We start from the raw sequence: 25,374 nt of genomic DNA on the forward strand, positions 1-25,374 counted from the left end.
TGTCACTGATAATTCACCAATTTGCGTGAACATGCCAAGAAGCACCGACTGAAAATGCTGGCCCGTATAGCCAGGAGGTGGAAGCAACCTAAGTGTCCATCGACCTGATGAATAGATAAAGATGTGGCACATATATACAACGGAATATTACTCAGCCATAAAAAGAAACGAAATTGAGTTATTTGTAGTGAGGTGGATGGACCTAGAGTCTGTCATACAGAGTGAAGTAAGTCAGAAAGAGAAAGACAAATACTGTACGTTAACACATACATATGGAATCTAAGAAAAAAAGGTTCTGATGAACCTAGGGGCAGGACAGGAATAAAGACACAGATGTAGAGAATGGACTTGAGGACACAGGGAGTGGGAAGGGTAAGCTGGGACAAAGTGAGAGAGTAGCATGGACATATCTACACTATCAAATGTAAAATAGACAGCTAGTGGGAAGCAGCCGCATAGCACAGGGAGATCAGCTCCCTGCTTTGTGACCACCTAGAGGGGTGGGATAGGGAGGGTGGGAGGGAAACACAAGAGGGAGGAGATATATGCATATGTATAGCTGATTCACTTTGTTATAAAGCAGAAACTAATACACCATTGTAAAGCAATTATACTCCAATAAAGATGTTAAAAAAAAAAAATGCTGGCCTGAACATCCGGAAGTGGATCTAACACAGTGGTTCCCAAACTGTAGTCCCCCAAACCCAGCACCATCCAGGCCCTCATTAGATATGCAAATTCTCAGGCCCTACCCCAGACCTACTGAATTAGAAACTCTGAGTTAGCATCCAGCAACCTCAATTTTAATAAGCCATCCAGATATTCTTGAGTAAGAGCCTTGAAACACAGCCCAAAGCATCTATTCCTACTCTTCTGCAAAGGACACTTACCAGAGTGACTACACACATGGGAAAGGGGACATACCCAGGATTTTCAGGGACACAGACTCTAAGCCGATGCTAGTCTCTGGGGATCCAAAATGTCACTATATTTTCTACCGATCTGAGTGGAGGCTTTCTGGGGATTAGGAGATTTAAAAAAAATTAGATCCAGTGGATGCATGAAACTATGAGTGGTTATTTCCCCAGTTTCCTGAATACATAGATGAAATACTTTGAAATACACAGAAATACTTTAAACCTAGCAGGATCTCCACATCGGTTTCATGATCTCTACAAAGATACAGGGTAGCAATTCCATCATATTCCCAGTTAACTTGCATACCTGGTTTGTGCAAAAGATGAGTGAATCTTAGAGATGAACTGTAGGTTACTGGAAACTTAATCAGGTGATGATTCTTACTTGTAGAGATCCAGATGTGTCCTCCTTTCCAGCATAAAATCAGCACAGTTGCTGACATGTGATCAGCATCTATCAAACTAGCAAGTTCTCTTCTATCTACCCCAGTAAACACAGCCCATCAGAAGCAGTTTTCTTTCATCTGGCAGGGATGCCAGTACATGGTCACTGTCTTATTTCAAGTATATTAACCTCACTGGTTGTCATAATGTCATTGGATATCACTTGACATCAGGTTGACTGTGGCTGGTGGGAAAGAATTTCAGGTATGCTAGGTGCCTAATAAGTCAGAGGCAGGTCAAGGGGAAGGAGAGAGAATCTATGAAAGCCCAGGGACCTGCTACATCGATGAAGTTTCTGCGGGTCCGAAGGTCCCCTCCATCTGAAAGACACATTGCTTCACCTTGCACTCTCTGTAACGAAAATGCAGGCGAAAGTTTTGCCGAGCTTTTTTCGGTTTTGGAGGTAGCATAGACAACATGTGTATGTGCTGCTCTAAACAGAGTATCGGTGTATGGTGTCAGATGGAAGCAGGGCCCAGCTCAAGGAAGACTCTGCAACTGCTCCAACCTGGGGCCACTCGGGCCTTTGTTCCTGCAAAGCTAAAGGCGCTGCAAGTGTCTACAGCAGATCCAAATGCTGCAGGACAACTCTGGCACGTGCCAATAGGAAAATACAACAGAAGCCTCTAGCGCTTTGGAGCAGGGCCATTTCTTTTTCAGATAGTAACTGATCTCCTTTGGAAAAACTGCTCTAGGCTTGCTTCTAGAGACTGAAGTTCTGACCAGAGAATACCAAGTGATCATAAGACCTCAAGCGATATCTTATATACCAAACCATAAAGCTAGACAAGTGCAAGAATATACTCCATCATCAAATGGAGGTGGTAATATAAGCGATCAGCCTCGAGCAGTGCCTGAATACCCATGTAGGTTGTATGAACGGGTGGCTCATACTCCCAGCATACCTACATCTTCTGGATGGCTACTTCTCCCTCCAATCATGCCTATAGCCCCTGGGAGATCCCTATGACCAGCTGACAGCGGGAAAAATATAATTCAAGCTTGGTTTAGAGATGTTTTCTCAGACTGGCACTAGGTGGAAGTGGTTTGCTGAATCATTATATCCCAGAAAGGGGTGACCTTGTCAGTAGAAAGAAATCTTTTACTGTAGGCCAAACGTCAAGCAGTGTATCTATCTGATTTTCACTTTATGGCAAATGAAAGATAGTGAGATGTATGGAACTACATCAAAATAGGAGCACCTCCAGGGGAGGCATCAGAGGTAGCTGTCAGCACAGTGGAACAGTTATGTATTGTTATGGGACTTATTCCAAGAGGCAAAGCCTAGAACCTGCTCCTTCGGTCATTCCAAAATTTTGTAAGCATCAAAATCCCTGTATGAAATCTCTTTCTGCTGAAAATACCTAGAAAGCTTTCCATTCCCTGCACTTAATCTCGACATAAGAACACACACAGAAATGTGACCTGAATGAGCCGTGTATTTAGATTTTTATGAAGTCTGTAGCATCCAAATCTTTGCATTCTGATACAGTCTCTCTTCACAGACACCATGCAGTAGTTCTACCTACCAAGTAAATTAATAACTCCATCATTGTAGCAAGCAAAAAGTTTGATAAGGTCCTTGAAAAGAAGCATGAATGCAGCATTTATGACACCATTTGTTAGTTCATTTGGATGTACCTAGAAACAGATGAAAATTTCATAAGTTAACTGCAGATCATCAAACGACAATTTTTCTCAGAGCATGTTAAGAAGTCTCAAATGATGACAAGAAATTCATTCATATTCACCAAATGCTGCATAACTCTTCGAGTAACACTACCAATATCAAAAACTGGATTGCCTATTTTTTTTTGCTTCAATTTAAGTCAGTGAAGTTAGTCCTATCAATTAAAAGACATATATACATTCTATGTGATTAATGATCCACAGATAAATCAAATCCAACTTTTGAACACCTGAACTCCTGTTGCTTTTACTATGCCATATTACATTCTTCTCCTTCCCCTGGGTAACGATCTCTGTGGAAGGGTTCAGGCTCCAGGGGCCTGCAGTGACTCAGAGAGGAAGCCTAGCACAGGGAAAACATACCTTAGCCGGCTACCCCTAAAATAGTTCTGGAGACTCACAGTATTCGCCCACCCAGCAAATACTCTAATCACTAGCACAAAGAAGAATGATTTCTCTCCATTTCCCAGTCCTTGCTCACAACTCCTCACGCTCTGCTCTTTTTCCTTTTCTGACTTCTTTTCTCCTTTAAGTAAGACAGTACCAACATTAAGGGTAAGGAAAACAAAGAAAAATGAATAATAAGAAAAAAAGTGAAGAGAAGCAATTCCATATATACCTAGTGATGTCCTTACTGTCAAATCTGTCAAAAAAACAGTAAGATGGAAAAAAAAAAAAAACAGTAAGATGGTTTGCTGCTTTAAATGAAATTTCACAGGAGTTGGGTGTTGTGACCAGGATAGACGAAACCATAATCTTAACAGAGATGTTAGTTACTAATATTTGAGGAAAATCTTTGTTTTAGGCAACCACCAAAACAGAGGAAAGATAACAATGTGAGTTAAGAATCTTCCTACAGGGCAGAACATTTTATTTTCACAAATCAGGTATGTTTCATCAATTAAAATTTTTAGTTTGAAATAACTGCAAATCCACATGAAACTGTGAAAAATATAGAGATTCCCATGTACTACTTACCAGTTTCTCCCAGAGGTAAAATCTTGCAAAATTATATTACAATGTCACAACCAGGATACTGATATCAATACAATCCACCCATCTTACTCAGATTTCCCGTTTTACCTGTTGTGTGTATGTTTAGTTCTACATCATCTTATCGCATGTGTAAGTTAGTGTATCCACCATCACAGTCAAGATACAAGTTTGGTTTTAAGAGACAAGCCACGTTGGTATTGGCAGGAAGAAGGACCATGACAAAACAAAAATAATTCTCTTCCATGGATGGTGCCATTTAAACAGACTGTATAAAATAGTTTCTAATAGTAGGCTGGGGTATTTAGCTGCCTGAACGTATGTTTTGCAGCTACTTTATTCTGTCAAACACAACAGGAGGCCACCATCCTGCTCTGAACATGGGGATCCAAGAATGCACCACTCGTAGTTTTCCATGACTCAAGTCAACACCTGTAAACTTCTCTGACAATCTGGACAACCAAAATCCTCTATTCCTCACTGATGGCCTAAACTAAGTGTTCACCTAATTCAACTATATGAGGGAGACCTAAATCTGTCTCCTGAGGAAATTCCTTATCTGTAGCCCACCTTCAAATAAAAGGCAGCATGATTGTGTAAGAAGCATTTTCTGGTGAGGTACGTACGTCGAATTCCAGCAGTGCATCAATCTGTCCCTGTAGTATGGGCATACTCTTCAGTAGTTTCTCAGGAGCCATTATCCTCATGACACCATCAGCCCTACAATTTAACAAAAACCAAAAAGGTAAGACTTACTTGTATGTGGAAAATTTGAGACCACATGCATTGTTCCAAACTGTTTTCCTCCTATTTCCTCGTTAATCTCCTGGGATGATTCTGAGATGTGAAGAGGCTTTGGCTGGGTCCCTTCTCTATACTCCTTCTCACCCACATGCATTCCTTAACCACAAAGGCCGTGCTTTCTATGCACTGCCCTCAGGAAGAAAGCAATGTGGTCTGGATAAAAGAGGCCAGCTGAATTTATGAATGGATTTTTCTAAATCTATAGTAGTATTACTATAGATTTAGTAGTATTAAAAATCTAGAAATAGTAGTATTAAAAATCTAGGTTTCCTAAACCCCAGTTTGTTTGTTTTTGAGAGAGAGAGAGAGAAAACATGTCTTGGAAGTCTTCAAAACCTGTAGGACTGGGAACAGAATTTATACTATTAAGCATCAAGTGAAGAAAAAGGCATTCTGATTTGCAGTTTGGTCAAAAAGAGCTGAGTTTAACCAGCTGTAGAGAACGTGACTGGAGGTTAGCACTAAAGGGTGCATCGTAAGGGGTACTGAAGCCTGCACCCACCCACAGGCCTCTTAGGGAGCTCCTGTATCCAGAGATGGTCAAGAAGCAGCAGGAGTGAAACATTTGAGGAAAATGCCCAGCTGACACGACTGCGCTGATAATGGCAGCTTTCGGTCTCTCCCACCTCAACGGTAGGGAAAGCATCCCAAAGTGCCCTTATGTGTCACTCAGCGGTGCAGAAGTTTCTAAGAAGGCTGTGGACATACCGTGGAGAGGTCACAATCCAGCTCGGAACATCAGCCACGGCTGCCCAGGGCCATGTAAGAAGTCAGAGGAAGGCATAGCAACTAGAATCATCTCTAATGAGATGGGGATGAACTCAAACCTTAATTTTATAAAATCTTCACCCACAAGAAACTAGTTTATTTTGAATATGTTGCCATTATTTCAAATTAGGAATGGATACAAGATTTGCACAGATCTACAGCTGAACACTTTTTTTTTTTTTTTGTGGTACGCGGGCCTCTCACTGCTGTGGCCTCTCCCGTTGCGGAGCACAGGCTCCGGACGCGCAGGCCCAGCGGCCATGGCTCACGGACCCAGCCGCTCCGCGGCACGTGGGATCCTCCCGCACCGGGGCACGAACTCGCGTCCCCTGCATCGGCAGGCGGACTCCCAACCACTGCGCCACCAGGGAAGCCCCAGCTGAACACTTTTGATTAAACTCAAACATCTATTTAGAGGGAAATAAATAGCAATTATGAATTAAACATGCAAGGAGTCTGTATCAATGAGATTTTCCTAATCAATGGTTAGTATTAATAATTAGTTCAGATATGGTGTGTTTTCATGTGTTTGTGTGTGTGCATGTATAACAGTTGGACAGTGTTATCTGTTCTCCAAATCTGTGACAGATCTCCACACACACATACAGTTCAGTTTCACCTCAATCAAAACACAATGAAATAACTATTGTCGACTACAGCCAGGTTCTTTTAAATGAAACTTGTTTAAATTCTCTCCCTTTAAAATTATTTGAAGGTATATAACTGTTGAAGAATTTTGAGTTGATTTTAACAAAATAAAATGTTGTACCATGTCAACTCTGAGCAGCAAACCAGATTTTCTGCATGAAAATATAAATAAGTAACACTGCAACCACAAGGTAACTTGCATCTGAGTTTTTTTTTTAGGTTATTATAAACTGGGCCTTCATGATCAAAAAAACTAGTTGGCAATTAACTTAGTTGAGATAAATCAAGTATGTCTCAAAGACTTCTTCTGCTCAAATAAGTATGAGAAAGAAAAAACATACCCTTTCTTCACTCTGGCAAAATCAAATGCCATCTGTCTGTAAGAGAAAGCCTTTTCATTCAAATATCTACTATAGCGCCTTATGAAGGTAGACATGTCATAACCTGGGGAGAGGGGCAGAGGAGATAAAACTAATTAATAAAATACCTTCAACTGTGCTTTGCTAGCTCCAATTTTTTTTTAAACTCCTCAAATATAAATAATTCTAAGATGAGGTCAATAAGTGTACCAGACAGGCCTCATTTAAAATCCTACTTCAGGCAAAAATACTTTTGGCATGAGACATTCTAAGACTATTCAATTTAGATATGCTACCATCTTTGTACAGAATGCCTTTTCTGATTTTTCCTTGCATTTTTGTTCACTGTTGCAGATTTAATACATGTAGCTATCTGAGAACTATCCACGTGCTTGGTGTGCTTGCCTTATACGTTAAGTGACAACCAGTAAATACGCTGAATGAACAAATGACTGCAGTACAAATTCTATTAATTTACAAAAAAACATTTAAAACTGGATTATTTTTCATTGGCAAAGTACTTTTTCATTTCATTGTCTCTTACACCTTCATTAACAAACAATTGTGGATCTAACATACCCACTGTTACTTTTTAAGGTAAACACTGAAAAAGACAAGAAATAGAATTAATGTATAATTCATATGCTGAGTTGCATAACAATTAAGTATTTTAAAGCTAATATAAAGTAACTATATAGTTAGGTTTACATTTTTTTCCCTTTTATATCCAATGGAGCTATCAGTTAACACGGATTTTTAATTAATAACCTCATTTCAAAAATCAAAAAATTCTGCATCAAAAACATTAGCAAGAAAATTATAAAACATAATATTCTCACCATGGGATCCACTTTTGTCCAAAAAATTACTGAGATTGAATAGTGTATTTCTAGAGGCCAAATACTGAATAAATCTCTGAAAAACAAAAGTCAGAACTAAACATCAATATTCTGAAATCACTACTTTAAATAAGTTCTGATACTAAAGACAATTTTCTAAAAACATAAATTCTCATTGTGATCTGTTTTACTCAGTATAAAGTTTCCTAGTCTGCGGGCTTTCTCTGAGGGGGAATAAAAACTGATCAAACCCAATGAAATTGAATTAAATTGTGTGATCTTTCATTTCTGTATATAACAGCAACACTGCAATTTAATAGGATTCGGTAGGTATCCCATATAAAATGGCTAATTTTTAGTTTAGTCAATATTTTCCAAAATTAAACATTTTTATGAAAGCAATTTTCACACAGAGGCACAAAGAATTACTTCCCAATGGGAAAACAATTTTGTTGTTCCTTTCTCCTAATATTTTTGTCCATTAATACATTTACATGGTATATACAGATTTAACACTTTGGTATCTCTAACAAAATGTCTAACAACATATTTCTGAAAAACATCTAAACAGTAGATTAAAATTGTACTCCAGATGACTCTGAACCATATACTTCCTCTTATTTTTCTCCTAATTAGTGAAAGCTTAAGAAACTTAAGTCATCACCAGCCTCCCTCCCCTGCCAGAAAAAGAAAAGTTAGGTCTCCATGGCTTACCTCATTTCCATGCACCATGAGATGATGCGTAGTGACTAAAGCTTTAAATACAACCACCCAGCTACTGTTTGTTGCCCGCTCAAAGAGCGTGTCCGCCATCTGAGGAATATTAACATTGGTCTCATTGGTAGCCTGGATCAAATCTATGGAAATAGAAGATTTCAGCCAATGACACTAATGATTGCAAAAAAAAATTTCATTTCAAATTTTAAACATTTAAACCTGTTGAGTTTATGAGTCCAAAATTGCACTGACAACAGCTAAAAAGATTTTCAAAAATTAAATGTCAGAGAGATTGGTTCAAGATGGTGGAGCAGAAGGATGTGCTCTCACTCCCGCTTGCGAGAGCATGGGAATCAAAACTAACTGCTGAACAATCATCGACAGGAAGACACTGGAACTCACCAAAAAGGACACCCCACATCCAAAGACAAAGGAGAAGCCGCAGTGAGACGGTAGGAGGGGCGCAATCACAATAAAATCAAATCCCATAACTGCTGGGTGGGTGACTCACAGACTGGAGAACACTTATACCACAGAAGTCCACCCACTGGAGTGAAGGTTCTGAGCCCCACGTCAGGCTTCCCAACCTGGGGGCCGGACAACGGGAGGAGGAATTCCTAGAGAACCAAGACTTTGAAGGCTAGCGGGATTTGACTGCAGGACTTCGACAGGACTGGGGGAAACAGAGACTCCACTCTTGGAGGGCACACACAAAGTAATGTGCGCATCGGGACCCAGGGCGATGGAGCAGTGACCCCACAGAGACTGAAACGGACCTACCTGCTAGTGTTGGAGGGTCTCCTGCAGAGGCAGGGGGCAGCTGTGGATCACCAAGGGACAAGGACACTGGGCAGCAGAAGTTCTGGGAAGTACTCCTTGGTGTGAGCCCTCCCAGAGTCTGCCATTAGCCCCACCAAAGAGCCCCGGTAGGCTCCAGTGTTGGGTTGCCTCAGGCCAAACAACCAACAGGGAGGGAACCCAGCCCCACCCATCAGCAGTCACCAGATTAAAGTTTTACTGAGCTCTGCCCACCAGAGCAACAGCCAGCTCTACCCACCACCAGTCCCTCCCATCAGGAAACTTGCACAAGCCTCTCAGATAGCCTTATCCCCCAGAGCGCAGACAGCAGAAGCAGAAGCAAGAAGAACTACAGTCCTGCAGCCTGTGGAACAAAAACCACATTCACAGAAAGACAGACAAGATGAAAAGGCAGAGGGCTATGTACCAGATGAAGGAACAAGAAAAAATTCCAAAAAACAACTAAATGAAGTGGAGATAGGCAACCTTCCAGAAAAAGAATTCAGAATAATGATAGGGAAGATGATTCAGGACCTTGGAAAAAGAATGGAGGCAAAGATCGAGAAGATGTAAGAAATGTTTAACAAAGACCTAGAAAAATTAAAAAATAAACAAAAAGAGATGAACGATACAATAACTGAAATTAAAAATACACTAGAAGGAATCCAGAGCAGAATAACTGAGGCAGAAGAATGGATAAGTGACCTGGAAGACAGAATGGTGGAATTCACTGCTGCAGAAGAGAATAAAGAAAAAAGAATGAAAAGAAATGAAGACAGACCTCTGGGACAACAATAAACAAAACAACATTCACATTATAGGGGTCCCAGAGGAGAAGAGAGAGAGAAAGGACCAGAGAAAATATTTGAAGAGATTAGAGTTGAAAAATTCCTTAACATGGGAAAGGAAATAGCCACCCAAGTCCCGGAAGTGCAGAAAGTCCCATACAGGAAAAACCCAGGTGGAAACATGCCGAGACACATAGTTATCAAATTGGCAAAAATTAAAGACAAAGAAAAATTACTGAGAGCAACAAGGGAAACATGACAAATAACATACAAGGGAATCCCCATAAGGTTAACAGCTGATTTCTCAGCAGAAACTCTACAAGCCAGAAGGGAGTGGCATGATATATTTAAAGTGATGAAAGGGAAGAAACTACAACCAAGATTACTCTACCCAGCAAGGATATCATTCAGATTCAATGCAGAAACCAAAAGCTTTACAGACAAGCAAAAGCTAAGAGAATTCAGCACCACCAAACCAGCTCTACAACAAAAGCTAAAGGAACTTCCCTAAGCGGGAAACACAAGAGAAGAAAAGGACCTACAAAAGCAAAGCCAAAACAATTAAGAAAATGGTAATAGGAACATACATATCGATAATAACCCTGAATGTAAATGGATTAAATACCCCAACCAAAAGACACAGACTGGCTAAACAGATAGAAAAACAAGACCCATATATATGATATCTACAAGAGACCCACTTCAGACCTAGGGACACATACAGAGTGAAAGGGAGGGGCTGGAAAAAGATATTCCATGCAATTGGAAATCAAAAGAAAGCTGGAGTAGCAATACTTATATCAGATAAAATAGACTTTAAAATAAAGAATGTTACAAGACACAAGGAAGGACACTACATAATGATCAATGATATAACAATTATAAATATATATGCACCCAACATAGTAGCACTTCCACACATAAGGTTACTGCTAACAGCTATAAAAGAGGAAATCGACAGTAACACAATAATAGTGGGGGACTTTAACACCTCACTTACACCAATGGACAGATCATCCAAACAGAAAATTAATACGGAAACACAAGCTTTAAATGACACAACAGACCAGATAGATTTAATTCATATATATGGGACATTCCATCTAAAAACAGCAGATTACATTTTCTTCTCAAGTGCGCACAGAACAGTCTCCAGGACAGATCACATCTTGGGTCCCAAATGAATCCTCAGTAAATTTAAGAAAACTGAAATCATACCAAGCATCTCTTCTGACCACAACACTATGAGACTAGAAGTCAATTACAGGGAAAAAAATGTAAAAAACACAAACACATGGAGGCTCAACAATATGTTACTAAATAACCAAGAGATCAGTGAAGAAATCAAAGAGGAAATAAAAAAAATACCTAGAGACAAATGACAATGACAACACGATGATCCAAAACCTATGGGATGCAGCAAAAGCAATTCTAAGAGGGAAGTTTATAGCAATACAAGCCTGCCTCAAGAAACAAGAAAAATCTCAAATAAACAATTTAACCTTACACCTAAAGGAACTAGAGAAAGAAGAACAAACAAAACCCAAAGTTAGCAGAAGGAAAGAAATCATAAAGATCAGAGCAGAAATAAAAGAAATAGAAACAAAGAAAACAGTAGTAAAGATCCATAAAACTAAAAGCTGGTTCTTCGAGAAGATAAACAAAATTGATAAGCCATTAGCCAGACTCATCAAGAAAAAGAGGGAGAGGACTGAAATCAATAAAATTAGAAATGAAAAAGGAGAAGTAACAACAGACACTGCAGAAATACAAAGCATCTTAAGAGACTACGACAAGCAACTCTATGCAAATAAAATGGACAACCTGGAAGAAATGCACACATTCTTAGAAAGTTATAACCTTCCAAGACTGCACGAGGAAGAAATAGAAAATATGAACAGATCAATCACAAGTAATGAAATTGAAACTGTGATTAAAAATCTGCCAACAAACAAAAGTCCAGGACCAGATGCCTTCACAGGTGAATTCTATCAAATATTTAGAGAAGCACTAACACCCATCCTTCTGAAAGTCTTCCAAACAACTGCAGAGGAAGGAACACTCCCAAACTCATTCTATGAGGTCACCATCAACCTGATACCAAAACCAGACAAAGATACTACAAAAAAAGAAAATTAGAGACCAATATCACTCATGAATATAGATGCAAAAATACTAGCAAACAGAATCCAACAACACATTAAAAGGATCATACACCATGATCAAGTGGGATTTATCCCAGGGATGCAAGGATTCTTCAATATATGCAAATCAATGTGACACACCATATTAACAAATTGAAGACGAAAAACCATATGATCATCTCAATAGAGGCAGAAAAAGCTTTTGACAAAATTCAACACCCGTTTATGATAAAAACTCTCCAGAAAGTGGGTGTAGAGGGAATCTACCTCAACATAATAAAGGCCATATACGACAAACCCACAGCAAATATCATTCTCAATGGTGAAAAACCAAAACCATTTCCTCTAAGATCAGGAAAAAGACAAGGATGTCCACTCTCACCACTATTATTCAACATAGTTTTGGAAGTCCTAGCCACGGCAATCAGAGAAGAAAAAGATATAAAAGGAATACAAATTGGAAAAGAAGAAGTAAAACTGTCACTGTTTGCAGATGACATGATACTACACATAGAGAATCCTAAAGATGCCACCAGAAAACTACTAAAGCTAATCAATGAATTTGGCAAAGTTGCACGATACACAGTTAATGCACAGAAATCTCTTGCATTCCTATACACTAATGATAAAAAAATGTGAAAGAGAAATTAAGGAAACACTCCCATTTATCATGGCAACAAAAGAATAAAATACCTAGGAATAAACCTACCTAGGGAGACAAAAGACAAAAGTTTTCTGTATGCAGAAAACTATAAGACACTGATGAAAGAAATTAAAGATGATACAAAAACAAATATCGTATATTTGTGGAACGCATATATGTGGAACCTAGAAAAATGGTACAGATGAACCGGTTTGCAGGGCAGAAACTGAGACACAGACGTAGAGAACAAACGTATGGACACCAAGAGGGGGAAAGTGGCAGGGTGGTGGTGGTGGCGCTGTGATGAATTGGGAGATTGGGATGGGCATGTATACACTGATGTGTATAAAATTGTTGACTAATAAGAACCTGCTGTATAAAAAAATAAATGAAATAAAATTAAAAAAATAAATATCTTGCCTTCAACGAAAATTAAATGTCATATTTTCACACATGGACATATAAATACATTTACCCAATGTACTTATTTTTTCTTGGGCTTATTTTTTCTATTGAATTCTCTTCTGTATCCTCTTCTGAATTTTATCCGTTTTCTGGTACCACTGTCATTTTTTAAAATTACAAACTCCCAGGGAAGCTAAACTTTATGTTAATCTTTTTTGTCATCACTCCTAGCACAATGTCTCAAACATGTGCTATAGAATAAGTGGACACTTATTCTATACACCAGCGGTCCCCAACCTTTCTGGCACCAGGGACCGGTTTCATACAAGACAATTTTTCCACGGACTGGGCAGGGGGGTGGTTTCGGGACGATTCAAGCACATTACATTTATTGTGTACTTTATTTCTATTATTATTACATTGTAATACATAGTGACATAATTATACAACTCACCATAATGCAGCATCAGTGGGAGCCCTGAGCTTGTTTTCACTTGCCACTCACCGATAGGGTTTTGATATGAGTCTGCAAGCAATTGATTTATTATGGTCTCTGTGCAGTCAAACCTCTCTCTAATGATAATCTGTATTTGCAGCCGCTCCCCAGCGCTAGCATCACCTCCGCTCCACCTCAGATCATCAGGCATTAGATTCTCATAAGGAGCGCACAACCTAGATCCCTCGCATGTGCAGTTCACAGCAGGGTTCGAGCTCCTATGAGAATCTGATGTCGCCGCTGATCTGACAGGAAGCGGAGCTCAGGCAGTAATGTGAGCGATGGGGAGAGGTTGTAAATACAGATGAAGCTTCACTCGCTTGCCTGCCGCTCACCTCTTGCTGTGCGGCCCAGGGGGGTTGGGGACTCCTGCTATATACCATCTGAAGGCAATAACATAAGTGTATTTTTTGAAATACTATATCGAAAAGCCTACTTCACTTGGATTTTAATTTTGATGGGTGCTAATAACACACTTGTCATGTAAGTGGCAGAATGAGAGGGAACAGTAAAAGAAGAAAGAATTCCACTCTGCTCATCAAAGCTTTCACAGAACATCATGCAGGCATTAAATTACTATGATCTGACCTGAGTTTATAAGAGAGTAAATCTTTGTAACACATTCACCATCCACATCTACATATTAGCTACTATTCCAGGTGTACCTCAGGGGAAAAAAATGTCTATAGTGTCCAAGAGGGGCTGCCGAGAATTCAGAAAAAGTGAGCACTGTCAAGAAGTTAGCTGAGGCAACCAAAGACCATGTCCTAAGGAACAGAAGCAAAGCCACCCTGGCGCAGTGTGGACTTAAGAAAATTACTTCAACAGACAAGATGACCTTGTCAGGACGAGAAAACTGTGGGAATTCTCTTACAGGCCACACCCGTCCTGCAGAGGACTGCATGTGATACCCAGTGTCTAGGAAATCCCATGCAACAAACGCAAAGACAAACCCACCCTGTTCCTTACTTAAAATCCACACTCATTAATCATCAAGCTCCACATTTACTTTATGCATTTGTTTACTGTACAATAAACAGAATTTTTAAAATTGATACTCCACCACTGCTCTTAACTCCAAGACTAAAGGGTATCAATAATTGATCTGAATTATAAATGGACCAAACCAGACTTCTTTCTTACTTTATATTTATTTTAAACTTCCTATCCCCTGAATAGGAAGATGGGAAGTTTAAAATAAATACCTTCCTTTATTGGAATTCTACTCATCCATCAGGAAATTTTTCCTGGTCCCATCTGAATGCAGTCTCACGTGACCTTCCTCTGCTTAAAAAACCTGAGGCACTTTGTTCTTACCGCCTGTCCACATCAGCTGTGTGTGTGTCATAAATTCTTACCATACCAAAGCTCTCTGAGGATGGAAACAACCATACCAATGTCTGTTTCCCGGGCAGGGCTTCAGAGAACGCTGCACACAGTAAACATTTGTTGACCAAAATGTACAAGAACCAAAATACTTTACCCAAGATCTAAATAAACAGCTCTTTGACAAAGACAAATCACTAAGCTCTAACACTGTTTTCTGAGATTATATCAGGGGACTGCTTTATACCTGAAACTCTGTGTCAGTCACAAATTCTTCTATTCCTTTATTTATTGAACTGGTGATATGGAAATGTATTGCTGATCAGAGGAGATGAATACATGTTCAGATAGTAAAGAAATCCCTAGAAGAGTAAAGAGATACAGACTGATAGAACAGGAAGAGCCCAGGTCCAGAGCCTAGCTCAGCCCCCGTCTAGATGTGTTAACTTCAGACAAATCATTTAATATTATATATCTTGGACTCGGGTACTCATCTTTAAAGTGGGAGTAATAATTACTACCTTTCAGGGTTATTATAAGGATTGCAAATGATCTGAACAAAGTAGGCACCCAAAATAAATGTCTGTAAATGCTGTTATCCATGCAGTGCACTGTGAGAGTATGTTGGGGTATTAGGAAAGACTCCATGGGAAGGAAAGAGTGGAGTGGGGCCCTTAAGTCGACTGTGACATGGGAGGGGAGTGAGGACATTTTTAGCAAATATGCCAAGAGTGCAGCTGTAAGAGGTGATGGACATGTCCCTGGAGAACTGTGGTGGTCTGGGGGCTGGGTATATGTGGGCAGACGGAGGGGAGAAACTTAACTAAAGAGCCAGGGGATGGCCAGTGAGAGATCTCACACCTGGCATTAAAGAGTTTCAACTTCACCCTTTGGACCAAGGGGAGCCCCTGGGAGTCTTTTAGCAGAAAAGTACCAATAAGATTTTGCTTTTACAGGCAACCACATTACCCAGTGACTACTAAATAATATCTGCAAGGTAAGAAGAGGCAGATAAGGAAGAATCACCTTTGCCTGGGAAGATATACTAGAAGACAGGACAAGGGTACATTAGAAAGCCCAGCGATAGCCAGAGAGAGGAAGCTGAACTCACAAAAAGGCAGTGAAGACAGGGAGATAATGAATGTAGCAGAAAGAAATTTAGGAGATACAGCTATGGGGATTTGCAGGTGAGCACACAGATATTAGAGGTGAAGGGAAAAGGAATCTTAAATAATTCCAGATTTCTAGTTTGGGGCCCAGTAAATGCTTTTGACTGAAATAAGGAGGAAAGTGGGTTTCAAAAGAGATATAAACTATTTTAGACATGATACATAGGAAGTAGCTGTTGGAGCTCCAAATGGAGATGTCTGATAGGGGACTGGAAGCATGTTCTAAAGCTCAGGAGAAACGCTTAGTCTAGATACAACTTTGGGAGTCACCAGCAAAGACATGGGAGCTGAAATCATGAAAGTAGAAGAGGTGACCCATGGATCATACAAAGAACAATGAAAATTATCTTATTGAAAATAAGAAGCAGAACCAAGAAAGACCAACATTTAAGAAATGAATGGAAGAAAACTGGGCGAAAGAACCATCAGAATGGTAAATAGAAGCCCAGGAAAATTAAATTTTCGAGCGAATTAAGAAGAGAGCTTCAAAAATTTCAAGAAGCAGTCAGGGATCACTGGTATCAAACATTGCAAAAGTCCTAGCAAAGAGAACCCTAAGAACACAATGTACGACTAGGAGACTGCTGCCACGCAAAGGAAATAGAGCCCAAGCACAGACTGGGTGTGAGTGGAGGAGAGGGTCAAAGGAAGGCTTTTATCACTTAAAGATGGGACACGTGTAAGCATGTTTGAGATCAAGAAGGAGAAGTCAAAAAGAGCTGAGTTTGAAAAGAGGGTAGAGATAATTTATGGGACGTTCTCAAGGCAGGATAAACTCTGGAATCCAGAGCTCAGATGCTGAGAATAGCATCAGAGCGGAGGGTTACACAATGAAGAGCAGTAAGCATGGATCCTCTTGATAGATGCTCAAGAGCATCTATCATTCAGATAGAAGAATGATGACAGATATCAATGCTACTGAGAAGCATGTCCTTGGTGAAGCAGCAAGTTATTAATTTTATTAACTCTTAACCTTAATATACTCATCTTTTTAATACTGTATGTCAGGGTTGGCAAACTACAGTTTGCTGTGCAAACCTAGTCTGCTCCCTGTTTTTGTAAATAAAGTTTTATTGGTACACAGTCACATCCATTTGTTTACATATTGTCTAAGGCTGCTTTCACACTGCACTGATGTAGCTGAATCGTTACAACACTCAACTTAAACTCAATTCCGTGGTCCACAATGCCTAACGTACATACTTGTTGACCTCTTACAGAAAATGTTTCCTGCTCTGTCCCTAAATGGGAAGCTGCATAAGGCACTTCTGCTGTCTAACAAATAGCAACGTCTATCTCAAGGAAAAGCAGTCGTGTGCTTGAATTGCAAGCTGAACTAACCCCTTTTTCCACAGACCACTGTTTTACTTGAAAGAATGACTGACAGATTTCAAACCACCATGATTCAGACTCGGTATTTAACAGTTACCTCTCGAAAACAAAGAAAGTGAACCTGTCGCTTCAAAGAAATGAATGGCATTACTGGCTGCCATTGATAAAACTCAGTCTTTCAAGTAAAAATGAGAATTTCAGAAAACTTATGTCTGCTTGACATAAGTGTGACAGCTTTCTAGCTCTTCGAGACTTTTCTGATAAGATTGTGGGTGATATTAATGAGTATCATTTGTTGATATTATATAATGAAATGTGTCAACATTTGGGAGATGCGAATAACTCACCCGAGCCAATATTTTCCAAATATTGCATAATATTACAAATCATGTGATCAGTCCATTCAAAGTACAGATCGACAAATGCCGATGGATTTTAATGCAACAGTGTACAGAAAATTCACTGATGTGGTTTCAGATCCAACACTGCAACTTAAATTTTAAAAACTATCACTTAGAGAGTTACGGTGTAGTATCAAAGAAGACTACCCACAATTATCTGCAAAGGTTCTCCCTTTTCCAACTGTATATCTGTGTGAGGCCAGATTTTCCTCATACACTTCAATTAAGACAGTATATCCCAGGGCTTCCCTGGTGGCGCAGTGGTTGAGAGTCCGCCTGCCGATGCAGGGGACACGGGTTCGTGCCCCGGTCCGGGAAGATCCCACATGCCGCGGAGCGACTAGGCCCATGAGACATGGCCGCTGAGCCTGCGTGTCTGGAGCCTGTGCTCTGCAACGGGAGAGGCCACAACAGTGAGAGGCCCACGTACCGCAAAAAACAAAACAAAACAGTATATCCCAAAAGATTAAATATAAAAAAAGATATGAGTGTCCATCTTCGATTGAGCAAGATGTTAGATATAAATATATTAAAAATATAAAACAATACCACTCTTCTCACTTGTGTTTTTGTTTTGGAAAACCATTATTCTCCCTAAAAGTATTAATTGTGTTAACCTGTCAGTATGTTTATTATGGTTATTTAAAAATGAAAAATATTTCTAAATGTTATCAGTTTTGATTTCTAATATAAGTAAATATCTAAAGATATAACTCACATAACATAAACAAAAGCTCTTTTAATTCCTCAATAATTTAAGAGTGCAAAGGCGACCTGAGACCAGTTTGAGAGCTGCTATTCTCGGTCCATTCCAAGAAAGAGAAATGCTATGTTGTAGAGTACGCACATATTTTACATTAGAAGTGTTGTCATATAGTGATTGCACCAATTTATATTCTCACCAGTAGTCTGTATGAATTTATACTGCTCTACTTCTTCATGAAATAAAGGGCTTTCATGTAAAGAACTTCAAAAAATTGAACAAAGACATAAACATGCTGAACAAAACTCTGGAAAATCGTGAGAATCTAAATGCTAAATATTTATCACATTTCAATTCCTTAGAATTCACTCTTAGTTGAACTTGGGAAGACAGATCTGGTGGCACTCTGGTAGTTTAGAAATAGTTTTACTGAAGTATAATTGAGATTCACAAAACTGCACATATTTAAAGCATACTATTTGATAAGTTTTGACTAACATTATACACCTATAAAGCTATCACCAAAATCAAGATAATGAGCATATCCATCACCCCAAAGGTTTCCTCAATCCCGTTTATAAAATCCTCCTTCCTATCCCTCCCCATCTGCCTCCCTGCTGTCCCTTAGCAACCACCAATTTGTTTTCAGTAAATATACATTAGTTTGTATTTTCTAAATTTTCTGTAAAGAAAATCATACTTTTTTCTTTGGGCAGGGGTGGCAGAGGTCTGGATTCTTTCACTTAGCATAATTATTTTGAAAGTCATCAAATTGCTGCATGTATCAACAGTTCATTCCTTTATATAGCTGAGGTGTATTGCCTTATATAGACATACCAAAACTGTCTATCCATTCATCTGTTGATGGACATCTGAGGCAACTCCAGTTTTTGGTTATTACGAGTAAAGCTGCTATAAACATTTGTGTACAAGTATCTGTATGGACATATGCTTTAATTTCCCTTGGGTAATTGCCCAGGAGTGAAATGTTTAAGTCATTTGGAAGTAGATATTTAAGAAACTGGCAAACTATCAATACTTCAAAAATGACTGTATCATGTTACATTCCTACCAGCAGTACATGAGTGTTTCAGTTTACTTATTTTTTACCATACTAACAGGTGTAGCATGGTATCTTGTGATGGTTTTTCTTTGCATTTCCCTGATGACTAATGACGTTGAACATGTTTTTCATGTGCTTTTCATTAGTTTACTTGCCATTGGTATATATTCTTTGCCCATTTTTATTGGATTGTTTGTTTTCTTATCACTGAGTGATTCTGGATAAAGTCCTCTCTCAGACACACGATTTGTAAATATTTTCTCCAGTCTGTGGCTTTCTTTTTCATTCCCTTAACAATGTCTTTCAAAGAACAGAAATTATGATTAAGTCCTATTTATCAGGTTTTTGTCCTTCATGGATTATGCTTTCGGTGTCATATCTGAGAAATCTTTGCTTAAGTAAAGGTCACAAATATTTTCTCCTATGTCTCTTCTAGACGTTTTATAATTTTAGGATTGCACGTCTAGGTCTATAATACATCGTTAGTTTTTATAAATGGTGTGAGGTATGGATATATGATTTTTTTTTTTTGGCAGATGGATATCAAATTGTTCCGGCACCATTTGTTGAAAAAACTATTCTTTCCCCACTGAACTGCCTTTGTACCTTTGTTAAAAATAAATTTTGACCATATATCCTTGGGCCTATTAAAGGACTCTTTATTTTGTTCTACTGATCTACTTGTCCAACTTTATACTAATATCACATTACCTTGATTACTATAAATTTATAATAATTAATTGAAATCAGGTAAAGTTACTCTTCCAACTTTGTTCTTTCCTAAAGTTGTTTTAGCTCTTTTTAGATCCTTTGTATTTCCATATGAGTTTTAGACGGAGCTGATCAATTTTAACAAAAATGTCTGTTAGGATTCTGATTTAGATTATGTTGAATCTATAGATCAATTGAGGGGGAACTGGCATCTTAACAATACTGAGTATTCCAATCCATGTACATGGTTTGTCTCTCAACTTATTTAAATCTGCTTTAATTTCCCTTAGCAATGTTTTGCAGTTTTCAGTATACAAGTCTCATACATATTTTGTCAGATGCATTTCCAAGTATTTCATATTCTTTGATATGGTAAATGGTACTATTTTCCATTTCAATTTCTAATAGTTCATTGCCAATATTGAGAAATACAACTTATTCTGTATTATTGACTTTCTATCCTACAGTTTGCTACAGTCACCTAATAGTTCTTTTTGGTAGATTCCATCACATTTTCTGCACAGATGATCATGTGTTCTGTGATAAAAGTCAGTTTTTACTTCTTTGCAATTTCAATACCTTTTCCTTTTTTTTTTTTTTTTTAAACTTGATGGCAATGGCTAGAACCTCCAGTGCAATCTGAACAAAAATGGTAAGAGAAGATATCTCTGTCTTTTTTCCTGGTTTTAGAGGGAAAGCATTCAGCCTTTTACTAGTAAGTATAATGTTAGCTGTAGGTTTTTCATAGATGTACTATGACAGGTTAAGAAAGTTCCCTTCTATTCCTAGTTTGCTGAGATTTTTTTCTCATGAATAAATATTGGACTTTGTCAAATACTGATCATAATCACTTTTCCTTTTCAGTCTGTTATTATGGAGAATTACATTGACTGATTTTCAAATGTTAAACCAAGTTTGCATTCCTGGGATAAACCCCTTTGGTCATGATATTTTATCATGGATTTGATTTGCTAAAATTTTTATTTTTGGCTGCGTTGTGCCTTCACTGCTGTGTGCGGGCTTTCTCTAGTTGCAGCGAATGGGGGCTACTCTTCATTGTGGTGCACGGGCTTCTCATTGTGGTGGCTTCTCTTGTTGCGGAGCATGGGCTCTAGGCACGTGGGCTTCAGTAGTTGTGGCACGCGGGCTCAGCAGTTGTGGCTCGTGGGCTATAGAGCGCAGGCTCAGTAGTTGTGGCACACAGGCTTAGTTGCTCCACGGCATGTGGGATCTTCCCAGACCACGGATCGAACCCATATCCCCTGCACTGGCTGGCAGATTCCTAACCACTGTGCCACAGGGAGGTTCAGAATCTTTACATCTATGTTCATGGGGGATATTGGTCTATAGCTTTTCTTTTCTTGTAACGTCTTTGGTAATGCTGTCTTCATGGAATAAGCAGAGAAGTGTTCTCTCGTTTTCAATTTTCTGGAAGAGTCTGTGTATTCTTCTAGAAAGAGTCTGGGATAGATTCTTTTATAGACAGAATTCGCCAATTAAGTCATCTTGGCCTGGAGTTTTCTTTGCTAGGTTTTTAACCATAAACTCAATTTCTTTAATAGATACAGGGTTTTTCAGGTTTTTAATTTAATTTTGAATGAGCCTGGGTAGTTTGTGCCTTTAACAGATTTGTCATTTTCATGTAAGTTGTTGAATTTATTGGCATCAACTCATTAGCAGTATTCCCTTATTGACCTTTTAACCGCTACAGAATCAGTAGTGACGTCACCCCCTCTCTTAATTACCTGATACTGGTTATTTACATCTTTCTTCTTTTCTGATCAGCCTGGGTAAAGGCATTTAACTGTGTCAATGTTCTCAAAGAACCAGCTCCACCCTCCACCATTCAGGAGACCACTAGGATCCAGCTGGGGTCCAGCACCCTGTGCTATGGCACGGAGACCCTCTCATGGCAATGAGCTTCGACAGTCCTAGAGTTAGCCTTGTTTATTCCCCGTCTCTCAGGCATCACTGCCATTTATTGCCTAACGTCCAACATATTGAAAAGAGTTATTTCATATGCTTTGTCCAGTTTCTCAGCTGTTGCAGGCAGGAGGGTAAATACAGACCCTGCTACTCTATCTTGTCACAAAGTAAGTCTCTATTTTCAGTAGTTTTAAGCTATTAAAAATGTCTTAGAAAAATCTCTCTGAGGCAAGATAATACAATCAAGAGAATAAAAGAAATAAATGGGAGTGGGAAAAAATCTTGAACTTTTAGGAGTTGTAAATAATTGTTCACTAAGACAAGAAAATAGCAACAAACCTGAATGGCTCTCAAATTTGTGATCACCTGCTTCTTGTTCCATGACTACGGGAGACTCTCATCTACCTGAGCCACGTGAAAAGGGAGCCACGTGACAGGCCCTCGTTACCTCTTGCTTGGACTGCTCTTTAGCCTGTTCTCTGGATCACCTCCAGCCCAACTAGATATATTTGTGGAAGAATAATTGCTTAAGTGTACCCTTCTGGTTATAGCAGTCACCTGCTCAAACCCCACTGGATCCTCTTGCTGTCCACTGAATTAAGTAAATACCTCAACCCTGACTATAAGGTCTTTCATTAGAAGGCTCAGCTACCTTCCTAATTTTTTTCTCTGCCACAAATTGTGCATCAACTATATAGCACTGAAGCCTTTCATGCTGTTCTCATTGCTTACAATGTCTCTGCCCTCACCCTACTGAGATCTCATCTCTCAAGGCCAATCTCAAATACTATAACCTCTGTGAGATCTTTTCTGACACTGCCCTCAAGGGGAAGAGAGACCTGATTTTCCTTTCCATGCAGAGTAGGCCAGAGGACACTGGACCTGGGGTCGGAGATGCAGTTCACAACCTGACTCGGCTGTTTATGGACAAGTTAATTTGACTACTCTGTGGCTCTGTTTTTTTCACCTAGAAATGAGGATAATATGAACTACCTTATAGGACAGACACTGTCATTTGTGCCAATCCTTACTTTTACACATCTCTATTGTAGTCTGTAGTACCTGGAATTGTAATTGCTTGATTACATAGGTCTCTACCCCATTGGAGCTCAAGGTCCAATAGGTAGGAATGAGGCCATCTCTATATCTTTGGATCCTTTGTACATAACACAGGCCCTGACATACAAAAGAAACTTAGTAAATGAGATGGCCGTGACTGGCTTAGAATTATCTGCCTCAACTTAAGATACTTTCATGATAAAATTGATAGGTATTAGAGGCTATTTCTTTCTGTAACTCCTACTGGACATAACTGAATCACCAAATTAGAAAGGAAGAGTTACTTTTTATTTCATTGTTACATGGACTTTTATCAGCAGCCTACATTTAGAAAGGCATCTTCTATTCCATTTAAAAATTTCTCCCTAAGAGCTGGACAGCTACATATAAATCAATGAAATTAGAACACTCCCTCACATCCATACTAAACAAACAAACAAACAAACAAAAACTCAAAATGGTTTAAAGACCTAAATATAAGAGTACACCATAAAACTCTTAGAAGAGAACATAGGCAAAACATTTTCAGACATAAATCGTAGTGATATTTTCTTAGGTCAATGAAATTTGCCTTCATTGCAAGGTAAATGAAATAAAAGCAAAAATAAACAAGTGAGACCTAATCAAACTGAAAAGCTTTTGCACAGCAAAGGAAACCATCAACAAAACGAAAAGATAACCTACAGAATGGGGGAAAATATTTGCAAACAATGTGACCAACAAGGGGTTAGTATCCAAAACATACAAACAGCTCCTATAGCTCCATATCAAAAAAATAACCCAATAAAAAAATGGGCCAAAGACCTAAACAGACATTTTTCCAAAGAAGACATATAGATGACCAAAAGGCACATGAAAAGATGCTCAACATCTTTTATTATCAGAGAAAGGCAAATCAAAACCACAATGAGGTATCACGTCCCACTGGTCAGAACGGCCATCATCAAAAAGTCTACAATTAATGAATGTTGGAGAGGGTGTGGAGGAAAGAGAACCCTTGTACACTGTCAGTGGGAATGTAAACTGATGCAACCACTATGGAAAACAGAATGGAGGTTCCTTAAAAACTAAAAGTAGAGCTACCACATGATCCAGCAATCCCACTCCTGGGTATATTATCTGGAAAAAACAAAAACTCTAATTTGAAAAGATACATGAACCTCAAGAGCAGCACTACTTACAACAGCCAAGACATGGAAGCAACCCAAGTGCCCATCAACAGATGACTGGCTTAAGAAGATGTGGTACATATATACAGTGGAATATTACTCAGCCATAAAAAAGAATGAAATATTTCCATTTGCAGCAACATGGATGGACCTAGAGAATATTATACTGAGTGAAGTAAGTCAGACAGAAACAGACAAATATTATATGGTATTACTTATATGTGAAATCTAAAAACAGTACAAATGAATCTATATACAAAACAGAAACAGATTAGCAGACATAGAACACAAACTTGTGGTTACCAAAGGGGAGAGCGAGGGAGGGTGGGAGGGACAAATTAGGAGTATGGGGTTAACAGATAAGAACTACTATACATAAAATAGATAAGCAACAAGGATTTACTGTATAGCACAGGGAATTATATTCAGTATCCTGTAATAACCTATAATGGAATATAATCTGATAAAAATAACAATCGCTTTGCTGTACACCTGAAACTAATACAATATTGTAAAGTATAGGTAAGTCACCTATGCTTCAATTTTTTAAAAAATCTCTTCCTAAGTTCAATTACATGATTCTGTCAAACTCCACTAAGAAAGCAATTTTCCTTCGACTGAATGCCAGAAAGGGGTACAAAGATTGGTCATTATTTTATCTTACAATCATCTAAACTTGAGCCCCCAAAAAGAAAATGAGACGTTATAGACCAAAGTCCAGTGACACACTAAAATGCAGGTTTTAAGAGTTGCTGATACGTTATAACATCTCAGAGTATTTGCCACGGGAACTGATATACATGAAAATTTATTAACTATAGTTCTTCTAAATTTGTATCTTTTTTCTTTCTTCCTCTCTCCCTTCCTTCCTGGTAGTTAACAACATCAGAGAGCTCAAACATTTGTAAACAGAAACTAATCCTTCCAGTTTGGGCAATGCAGAAAGGTAATGATGCAGATGGTTCAGAAGCTCCTCTTCTTGGGTTCAGTATGAATGGCAGACATTAATGGGTGCCACACCAATAGCTAGTTCCTTCTCTCTTCTTCTATACCAGCAGAATCC

At 38.8% G+C, this 25,374-nt stretch overlaps 1 protein-coding gene across 4 annotated transcripts in view; it reads right to left on the minus strand.

The window, feature by feature from the left end:
* SNAP91 (synaptosome associated protein 91) overlaps positions 1–25,374 on the minus strand; it is a 151,447-nt gene that overhangs the window by 91,875 nt on the left and 34,198 nt on the right. For all 4 annotated transcript variants that reach the window (XM_024757430.1, XM_024757434.1, XM_024757433.1 and 1 more), the window contains 5 exons: positions 8,176–8,318; positions 7,462–7,537; positions 6,605–6,707; positions 4,670–4,763; positions 2,891–3,002 (listed from right to left, as the gene is read on the minus strand). In XM_024757430.1, the coding sequence (XP_024613198.1) occupies positions 2,891–3,002; positions 4,670–4,763; positions 6,605–6,707; positions 7,462–7,537; positions 8,176–8,318 (528 nt within the window). The remainder of the gene's footprint in view (positions 1–2,890; positions 3,003–4,669; positions 4,764–6,604; positions 6,708–7,461; positions 7,538–8,175; positions 8,319–25,374) is intronic.

This window comes from Neophocaena asiaeorientalis, unplaced genomic scaffold (genome assembly GCF_003031525.2).
Source record: "Neophocaena asiaeorientalis asiaeorientalis breed wild unplaced genomic scaffold, Neophocaena_asiaeorientalis_V1.1 scaffold253, whole genome shotgun sequence".
Classification (NCBI taxonomy): domain Eukaryota; kingdom Metazoa; phylum Chordata; class Mammalia; order Artiodactyla; family Phocoenidae; genus Neophocaena; species Neophocaena asiaeorientalis.